This window comes from Nicotiana tabacum, chromosome 10 (genome assembly GCF_000715075.1).
Source record: "Nicotiana tabacum cultivar K326 chromosome 10, ASM71507v2, whole genome shotgun sequence".
Classification (NCBI taxonomy): domain Eukaryota; kingdom Viridiplantae; phylum Streptophyta; class Magnoliopsida; order Solanales; family Solanaceae; genus Nicotiana; species Nicotiana tabacum.
The window spans coordinates 22,734,124-22,744,196 of NC_134089.1; the positions used below are offsets into that span (position 1 = coordinate 22,734,124).

General features: G+C 37.0%; 2 protein-coding genes across 2 annotated transcripts; one reads left to right on the forward strand and one right to left on the reverse strand.

Moving 5' to 3' along the window:
* Nucleotides 1-279: 279 nt before the first annotated feature.
* On the reverse strand, nucleotides 280-1,921 carry LOC107763019 (uncharacterized). Its single transcript, XM_016581427.2, has 4 exons — nucleotides 1,731-1,921; nucleotides 955-1,198; nucleotides 797-864; nucleotides 280-693 (listed from the first exon to the last, which is right to left on the reverse strand). The coding sequence occupies exons 1-3, from the start codon at nucleotides 1,806-1,808 to the stop codon at nucleotides 827-829; spliced, it is 360 nt and encodes a 119-aa protein (XP_016436913.1). The 5' UTR covers nucleotides 1,809-1,921; the 3' UTR covers nucleotides 280-693; nucleotides 797-826.
* Nucleotides 1,922-4,923: 3,002 nt separating this feature from the next.
* On the forward strand, nucleotides 4,924-7,552 carry LOC142165027 (uncharacterized). The gene is made up of 3 exons (XM_075223673.1): nucleotides 4,924-5,297; nucleotides 5,570-6,442; nucleotides 6,625-7,552. Exons 1-3 carry the CDS (start codon nucleotides 4,924-4,926, stop codon nucleotides 7,550-7,552), a joined length of 2,175 nt encoding a protein of 724 aa, XP_075079774.1.
* The last annotated feature ends 2,521 nt before the right edge of the window (nucleotides 7,553-10,073 follow it).

Below are 10,073 nucleotides of genomic sequence, written 5' to 3' on the forward strand. Positions count from 1 at the left end.
ACTGCTAACTGCTATGTTCTAAGAGCCTTAGCAAGTTAAAATAAAATCGAAGTGCATTCCTAATTAAGGAAAATCTTTCCGTTCATTTCTCGTAAGTAATGTTGCTATTATACACTTGAGACATTGTGAAAGGAATCGAAGGACCTACTGGCTAAAACCAGTAAAAGAAAAGATAATGACTAATTGTAATTGTAATAAGAATATGCAAGGAAAGATTCTGACTAAAAGGAAAATCTTTCCGGAATGAATCAAATGTAAAGGCATCAACATTCAGCACCAATAAACCAAACATGGACTACAAAATCATACTGAACTATGAGCAGCAACCCAGCAGTAGAAATTTTAATTCAAACTTACACTTTACGCAGATGAATCATGCTACCACTAATGAGTAGCAGCAGCATTAAACACAATGCAACAAAAACACATAGACAAACCTGCCAAACAGAATTCAAGTTTACACTTTAAGTAATAATAACTAAAGTGTCACAAGCTCACAAGTCACAGCAACAACATTATGCAAAGTTTGCAAAACAACTGGCTACTGCCATTCTGCAGAACATAAAGTTGTAAGTTTAACTAATAAGCAGGCAAGTAGCAACAAAATCAACTTAGTCTTGAATACGGATTTCTGGAAGTGTTCCCAAACATGAGAGCGTACTTTAGGAGCACGGGGCATGATTGAACTTGAACCTAAAAAAGAAGATAAAATCACAAGTTAGAATATATTTTTTTTGATGATAAAAGAACAAAACTACAAAAGTATATCACCAAACAAATAGAGTAGTCAACTCACCACTCAAGTTGCAACTATACATCAAAGTGATCAAATAATGGTAGTAGTGCTTCCATTATTTTCCATATCTAAAGATAATTCGACCAAATACGTCATATAAATAAACAAGTGTAATATATTATTTTGAACTAAAATACACAAAAAAAATTAAAGCTTACCAAGCTCAAGTTCCTCAAGATACTTCAAGTCTTCTTCAACACTAATAGGATTCTTCTCTTCTCTAAACCAATCTTGAACACAAATAAGAGTTTGCACCCATTTAGGAGTCAATGAACTCCTAAATGAATCAAGAATACGACCATCGGTGCTAAACACACATTCCGACGCTACACTAGAAATTGGAATGGCCAACACATCACGAGCCAACTCTGAAAGAATAGGAAATCTAGGAGCATGTGTTATCTATACAAAATTAAAACAAATACAAACAGTCAAACACAAATTGAGACTAGAGTTGGGTTTAGATCTTTTTACAAACAGTCAAACACAAATTAAAACAAATACAGACAGTCAAACAATCACACAAATAATCTGCTATAATCGCTCTCCCTCTTATTAATCCTAATAAATTATTTACTTTTCTCTAATTTGTAAATTTAAAGTATTTTGGAAGCATCAAGATTCGAGTGTGTGTCACAGATTTTAATTTCTTTAGTGCTAATGTAACCCCAAAAATGATAACGCTATTCTCGTGAATATATGCACCTCCATCTTTTTAGTTATTATATCAATTAATGTTTCCTTCATTTTTCTAAAAGAAATCACAGGACTTACATGTTGTAAATCATGAGGTATAACCATTTCAGATACACACTTGTTTATCACATAGCTTAGCTTTTAGGCTTATCTAAAAGGATCAACACAAGAAAATAAACTATTGGTTACAAAATACAAAGTTATAAACTGAAGATTGAAGAATGAAAAAGTTGTAAACCTGTTGAAGAGTTGAAGATTGAATAATGAAGGTAAAAAAATGAGGAAACAAGAAGTCACGCTTGAGAGACGTCGGCATCGAGGTTGTGAAGTCGTTTTGCAGTCACAGTACTCGCAGTCGCACACTCGCACTCGTAGCCACAAGGTCACACAGCCGATCTGTTCTCTCACTTAATTGAGAGAAACCTAATTTTAAATCTAGTCCTTAGAAACAAGGGAAAGAGATGGACTTGGGCAATTGGGCTTAGTCTTGAGTTACTGGGCTAGAAGTAAACTTAAAATTTTGAGCTGGAAGCACATATATAAATTTGGTATTTCGGTATACCGAATTATCAATGTCTTAATACCGAGAACCATACTGTTATACCAAAATACCAAAAATTTAGTACCGAATTATACCGAAATACCGAAAAAACGAAATCGAAATACCAAATTAATTCGGTCCAGTTCGGAATTCGGTTTTTTGGATTTTATGCTCACCCTTATCCTGGACAATGGGACTTAGTTAAAATCCAAAACATTCATGAGTAAAAAGACCTAGCATAAGCTCTACTTTGAGAAAATATAAGTTGGTTTTGAAGTTTTCATTCTTAGTACAAGACTCAACTGGAAATTTTCAGGATTCTCCTGGATAATGGGATTTAGTTTTAAGACCTTCATAGATAACAAGATTTAGCAGAAGTCATACCTTCAGGAAATATAATTTAGCTTTAAAATTGTCATTAGTTAGGAGTTTCAGGACATTCCTGGATAATGGGATCTAGCTTTTAAAATTCTTTGAGGTTTTCTGGTAACATGATTCAATTAACACTCATAGATGTGCCTAGCTACCAAATTGGGGCAGAAAATTTCATTTGTTTTGTCGATTTTGTTGAAATCTGGCACCCACCTGGAGAACAAGAGAAGACAACACGAGTTTTAAGAATGGAGGACGACTCAGGTTCAAACAATCAGCAACCCACCTGGAGAAACAAGGGAAGACAGTTCAAAGGAAAAGCAGTCGCAAGAGGGAGTAGTTCAAGTTTGGCAATCAGTAGCCCACCTGGAGAACAAAGGGAAAACAAATCAAGTTCCAAGGAAAAGCAAATTAAAGTTTTGGCAATCAGGCGCCCACCTGGAGAGTAAGGGAATACGGTTAAAGTGTTGGTAATCAGGAGCCCACCTGAAGAACAAAGGAAAAAGCAATTCAAGTATTGGTAATCAGGAGCCCACCTGAAGAACAAAGGGAAACGCAATTCAAGTGTTGGTAATCAGGAGCCCACCTGGAGAACAAAGAGAAAACAATTCAAGTGTTGGTAATCAGGAGCCCACCTGGAAAATAAAGGGAAAAAGAATTCAAGCGTTGGTAATCAAGAGCCCACCTGGAGAACAAAGAGAAAGCAATTCAAGTGTTGGTAATTAGGATCCCACCTGGAGAACAAAGGGAAAACAATTCAAGTGTTGGTAATCAGGAGCCCACCTGGAGAACAAAAAGCAATTCAAGTGTTGGTAATCAGGAGCCTACCTGGAGAACAAAGGAAAAAGCAATTCAAGTATTGGTAATCAGGAATCCACCTGGAGAACAAAGGGAAATCAATTCAAGTGTTGGTAATCAGGACCCCACCTGGATAACAAAGGGAAAATCAATTCAAGTGTTGGTAATCAGGAGCCCACCTGGAGAACAAAGGGAAGCAGTTCAAGTTTTGAGGAAAAACCGTGTAAATGTTGGTAATCAGGAGCTCACCTGGAGAACAAAGGGAAAGTAGCAATGTTTAAATCAAGACGGTGCAAGTTCGGCAATCAGGCGCCCACCTAGAAAACAAAGGAAAAACAAGTCAAGTGTCGGAGGAAGGAAAGGAAGATAATTCAAATGTTGGTAATCAGGCGCCCACATGGAAGAACAAAGGGAAAGCAGCAATGTTCAAAGGAAGACGGTTCGAGTTTACTAATCAGGCGCCCACCTGGAGAACAAAGGAAAAGCACCTCAGAATATAATTCAAGTCAGCGACAAAGGAATTTCACCTGGAGAGTACAAGTCAACAGAGCAGCAGAAACTGCAAGATCAAGTTTGAAGATATAGATATGATTCTTGTAATTCATAGATCATAGTTTAGTCTAGCTTCTTTTATTTTGGCTTGGTGTAATAAGGGGTTCAGCAAGCAGTAGCAGCAGCAGCGACAGTGAAATCACACCTTCCTGGTAATCACAGCTACCGAAACTTCCCAACCTACACTTGTTAGAACATATTTTAATGATGCAAATTAATATGCATGTGCAGGAGTTCAAAGAAGCAAAAAGGAACTATTGGAATTGCCATGTCGAACAAGGAAGGATATTATTCTCACAGGAAGCTACCCCAAATACTCACGATGCACAAGGAAAGAATCAACTCTACATCAGCAAAACAGGATTAACTCCATGATTCTGGGAAATCAAATCTGTCGTAATGGAATAAAGATTCAACACAATCTGTAATTAACGAGTCCGATCAAATCACTGAATACAAATTAAAGCTAGAGTATCCAGACAACAGTCAAGATCGAAAGGTCCAAAAATCAAGGAATAATTATGTCAAACCCGTCATTTGCCAAAGGAAAAGATCTGAAGGGAAGCAACGACTAGTACTTTATTCTTGGAAAGAATCAACTCTTTCCAAGGATCAAAACCCTTGGGTTGACAAGCCTTCACCATTCATCCGTGTATAAATTCATAGTGCAACTCCATCCTTAGTATACTTTGATCGAACCAAAATAACTCTCTTCAATTTACTACAAACAAGCATAGTAGCCTATATAGATATGTTGTGTAACAAGTCAAGGATAGAAAGAGAGCATACAACTGGTGAGACATTGTATCAAACGAGTGCTAGAAAATTGAGTGACAAATATCAAATTTGTACTCGAAAAAAACTCATTTACTTGAAGAGAAATCCCTTGCAACCCAATGGGATTGAATTAGGATTCACATTGAATCCGAACCAGTATAAAATTCTTGGTGTCTTTAATTTCTGCATTTACTTTCTGCATATTACTTCGAATTTCTCTATCTGCAAGCTTGCCATATTCAGTCGACTACTAAAGTTTTAAGTCAACTTATTACGATTAATTTTAATTATATACAATTTACCCCCCCCTCCCCCCTCTTGTACTTTCAATTGGTATCAGATCAAGGCTCACACTTTTGATTTTTGCTTAATAGCTTGTGAGAAAACGATCATGGCAAATCAGGTTATCGTTGGAGCTCTATTTCAGGAAGGAACTTCTCAAGTAAGACCACCTTACTTCAATGGACAACACTTCTCCCACTGGAAAATCCGCATGGAAATCTTCACCAAAGCATACGATGTCAAAGTATGGAGAGTTATCAAGAAAGGAAACTACCCATTGCCTGCCAACACTCCACCACTCGCTGACCCTGATGATATAGACTCATACTCAAAGGAGAAATTGGAAGCTGTACAGATAAACCACAAGGCAAGGAATCTGCTTCACAATGCAATAAGTGGTGAAGAATATGAAAAGATTTCTAGTTGTGATACTGCCAAAGAAATGTGGGACAAACTCGAAGTTACCTATGAAGATACCAGCAAGTAAAGGAAACCCACATAAATATGCTAGTTCACGACTATGAACTATTCTAAATGAAGGAAGGAGAATCCATCGAAGAAATGTTTGCCCGGTTCAGTAAAATAATCAGTGACTTAAAAGCTTTTGGAAAACCATACACCAGTGGCGATCAAGTAAGGAAAATTCTCAGAAGTCTACCAACCACCTGGCAGACTAAAGTTGTCACTTTGGAATCTCAAGATCTTAACAAGTTATCATATGATGAACTACGATGAGAGCTAATTGCTTTCGAAAGAACGCATCTGAAGAAGACAAATCAAGAGGAGAAGAAGAAAACTGTTGTATTCAAAGCTACTACTGAATCTGCTGAGAATGAAATTGATGATCCTGAAGTTCTACAAAAGGAAATCGCTATGATGTCTATAAACATAGATGGATTAATGAGAAGATATAGAAATACAAATAAAGGAAGATTTCCACCAAGAAGATCTAGACAATACAATGAACAAGACAAGAACAATGGAAAATGCTATGAATGTGGAAAGTTTGGGCATATCCAAGCGGAGTGTCCAGAACTGAAAAGAAAGATCTCCAGAGGATTCAACAAGAACAGATCATTTGGAAGCTGGAGTGATGAGGATGACTCAGACCATGAAGAGATAGCAAATCTCTGCTTCATGACAATTCTAGAAAACGAGATCAACAAAACTTTAGGATGCTGGACAGAAGAAGACGATTCAGACAATAAAAACTGTTTTATGGCAAAAGGAGAAACTAGCGAGATAAGATCTTATGATTGTAAAAGATGCAATGAATTGCAAGACATACTTGACTCCACCCTAAAAGAGTCTCAAAAGATGATGAATGAACTTAAGAGACTCACCAGGGAAGTCAAAGACTGGAAACTCAAACATGAAGTATGTGAAATTGAAAAAGACGTACTTCAAGAAGAGTTTGAGGAATTACAAATGCAGTTTAACAACTTGCGCAAATCCACCAGTCACAGCTCTGTTAGGTCAAACCAGATGACTTACAAGTCGACTGGAAAAGAACAAATTAGAACTAGATCGACTAGTCGGTCGAACCAGTCGACTTACAAGTCAATTGGAAAGGAATTAGCAAATCCTATGATTGCTAATTCCTACTCTTATGAAAGACCTGAAAACATGTCTGGGGTTAAATGTCATTATTATAACAGAAGTGGGCATAAATATTCTGGTTATCACTTTCGTAAATTTCATATGTCCGGATGGGTTTGGAAACCTAAGAACTCCGAATCCAGTAACACTAACTCACCAGGACCCAAGCAAGCTTGGGTACCTAAAAGAAAGTAATAATTCTGTATTGCAGGAACACCCCCAGAGTAAAGCGCAAAGGAAACTGGTATCTAGATAGTGTGTGTTCCAGTCACATGACAGGTGACAAAAGCCTGTTTAAGGAAGTTATAAAGATTGGCGGAGGGAGCGTCAAATTTGGAGATGATTCAAGAGGCAAAATAGTTGGCACTAGAACTATTCCTTTCAACAACAGTTGTGACATTACTGAAGTATATTTGGTTGATGGATTAAACTATAATCTCCTCAGCATAAGTCAACTCTATGACTCGGGATATGAGGTAAAATTTAAGAACACTCGATGTGCCACCGAAGACGAATCAGGTAAAATAATTCTTCCAGGAAAAAGGTACGAAAATGTTTATATACTTGATGGTTTTGAAAATATAGATGGTCATATCTGCCTAACCTCTATGTCTGATGATCCCTGGTTATGGCACAGAAGACTAGGTCATGCTAGCATGCATCTAATTGAAAAATTATCCAAACAAGATCTAGTCATTGGGTTACCTAAATTGAATTTTTCTAGGACTCACATTTGTGATGCATGTCAGATGGGTAAGCAAACTAGAAACTCTTTCAAAAATAAAGACACAGTGTCCACTTCAAAACCATTGCAATTACTTCATACGGACTTATTTGGACCTACTAGAACTGCTAGCATAAGAGGCAAGAAATATGTTTTTGTTATTGTTGATGACTTTTCACGTTTCACTTGGGTAATTCTCCTGTCTCACAAAAATGAAGCCTTAAGAAACTTTGAAGTTTTCTGCAAAATGATTGAAAGAGAAAAAGTTTATCCAATCTCCATAATCCAAAGTGATCATGGAGACAAGTTTGAAAGCAAGGCACTTGAAGATTTCTGTAATGATCAAGGTTACACTCACAATTTCTCTGCTCCTCGCTCACCTCAACAAAATGGAGTTATGGAAAGAAAAAAATAGAACTCTTCAAGACATGGCAAGAACCATGCTGTTAGAACATTCTCTGCTAAATCATTTCTGGGCTGAAGGTGTGAGTACTGCATGCCACATTCTCAATCGGTGTCTCATAAGGCCCATTCTGAAAAAGACTCCGTATGAACTCTGGAAAGGTAAGCGTCCTAACATCAGTTACTTTCATCCATTTGGAAGCAAGTGTTTCATTTATAACAATGGTAAGGACAATCTTGGAAAATTATATCCAAGAAGCGACGAAGGTATTTTTCTTGGTTATTCTTTAAATATCAAATCATTTAAAGTTTTTAATAAACGTACTTTGTGTGTTGAAGAATCAGTTCATGTTATTTTCGATGAAAATAATCCCTTGGTCGAGAAAGGCATTAATGCAGGTGACAAAGATCAAACTCAAGAAGTTCAGGACAAAGAAAAATGATAGGAGTCAACTAGTCTCACAGATGTAGTCGAGTCGATTGAACAAGTTAGCAACAACACTCTAGAACAACGTGTGGAGTCGACTACTAGCACTGTTTGACTAAATGAGTGGAGAAATGAAACTGAATATCCATAGAAATATATCATAGGGGATCCAAACGAAGGAATGAAGACTAGGGCTGCCCTTAAAAAGAAAGCAAATATTTCTCCGATCTCTCAAATAGAGCCAAAAAAGGTAGAGGAAGCTTTGAAGGACTCAAGCTGGGTGAAAGCCATGCCAGAGGAATTAGATCAATTCAGCAAGAATCAAGTATGGAAGTTGATACCCCGACCTGAAAATGTTTCCGTCATCGGAACAAAATGGGTGTTCAGGAAAAAATTGAATGAAGAAGGACAAGTTATAAGGAACAAAGCCAGATTAGTTGCTCAAGGCTATTCACAACAAGGAGTCGACTATGATGAAACTTTTGCTCCAGTAGCTCGATTAGAGTCTATACGAATCTTGTTAGCGTATGCATCATTTAAAGGATTCATATTGTTTCAAATGGATGTCAAAAGCACCTTTCTAAATGGATTCATCGAAGAGGAAGTTTTTGTGAAACAACCTCCAGGATTTGAAAACTCAAAATTCCCTTATCATGTGTACAAGCTTACTAAGGCCCTATACGGACTGAAACAGGATCCACGTTCTTGGTATAACAGGTTAAGTACCTTCCTTGTTGATCATGGGTTCACCAGAGGTAAAATTGATACTACTATATTCATTAAACGATCAACAGAAGGTAATCTCATCATTCAAATTTATGTTGATGATATTATTTTTGGTAGTGCTAACTCTCTTATGTGCAAGGAATTTGCAAACCTCATGCAAAGTGAATTCAAAATGAGCATGATAGGTGAACTCACATTTTTCCTTAGGCTTCAAATTCATCAATCTGAAGAGGGAACTTTCATCTGTCAAACTAAATATACCAAGGAGTTGATCCAAAAATTTGGCATGAGCAATGCAAAATCAATTGGGACTCCTATAAGTCCGGCTACAAATTTGGATAAGGATGAACAAGGTACTCCAGTTGATGAAACCAAATACAGAGGAATGATTGGATCTCTACTGTATCTGACCGTTAGTCGACCAGATATTATGTTCAGCGTTTGTAAATGTGCCAGGTTTCAGTCGGCTCTCAAGGAGTCACATCTAACTGCTGTAAAAAGAATTATTCGATATCTTATTAGCACAATATCTTATGGATTGTGGTATCCTCGCTCTAACTCATTTAAATTAGAAAGTTTCTTAGATGCAGATTTAGCAGATGATAAAGAAGACAAGAAAAGCACGAGTGACACTTGTCAATTACTAGGAAAGGCCTTAATATCCTGGAACAGTAAAACACAAGCATCAGTCGCCTTGTCGACTACTGAAGCTGAGTACATAGCTGTTGGTCAATGTTGTGCACAACTGTTGTGGATGTCCCATCAATTGGATGACTATGAGCTTTCTTTTAAACCTATACAAATCTTTTGTGATAATTCTAGTGCAATTTGTCTTTCTAAAAACCCTGTGCATCACTCTAGAGCAAAGCATATAGACATTAAAGATCATTTTATTAGAGATCATGTTCTTAAAGGTGACATAGAATTAGTTTTTGTTTGCACCTTTGCCCAATTAGCTGATATTTTTACTAAACCATTGTTGGAAGATAGATTCTGTTCTTTGAGAGAATTACTTGGCATTATCTGTTTTTCAAAAAATTATTAGGAACAAATTGTTACTTTTCAAAAACTTATCATAATTGCTCTTTTTCAGTGCATTAATTACGTCGTCAGACTTTTCCCTCTCTTTTTAGTCTGTTTTCCATCAATTTGTAGCCGAAGTTGGAAAGCCAATCATCACGTCACTTGATCTGACACCCTTTCCTTTTCTGTACTCAACCGTCAAATCTCTTATCTTTAAGTTAGTCCTTTTCTGTCTCTTTCATCTCCACCATCTCACTCAACCTCTACCAACTCCCTCTTCAACCTGTACCAACCCTCTCTTCTTCCATGGCAAAATCTTCCAAAAACCCCTCTGCTTCTACCAGGAAAAGTACCCGCT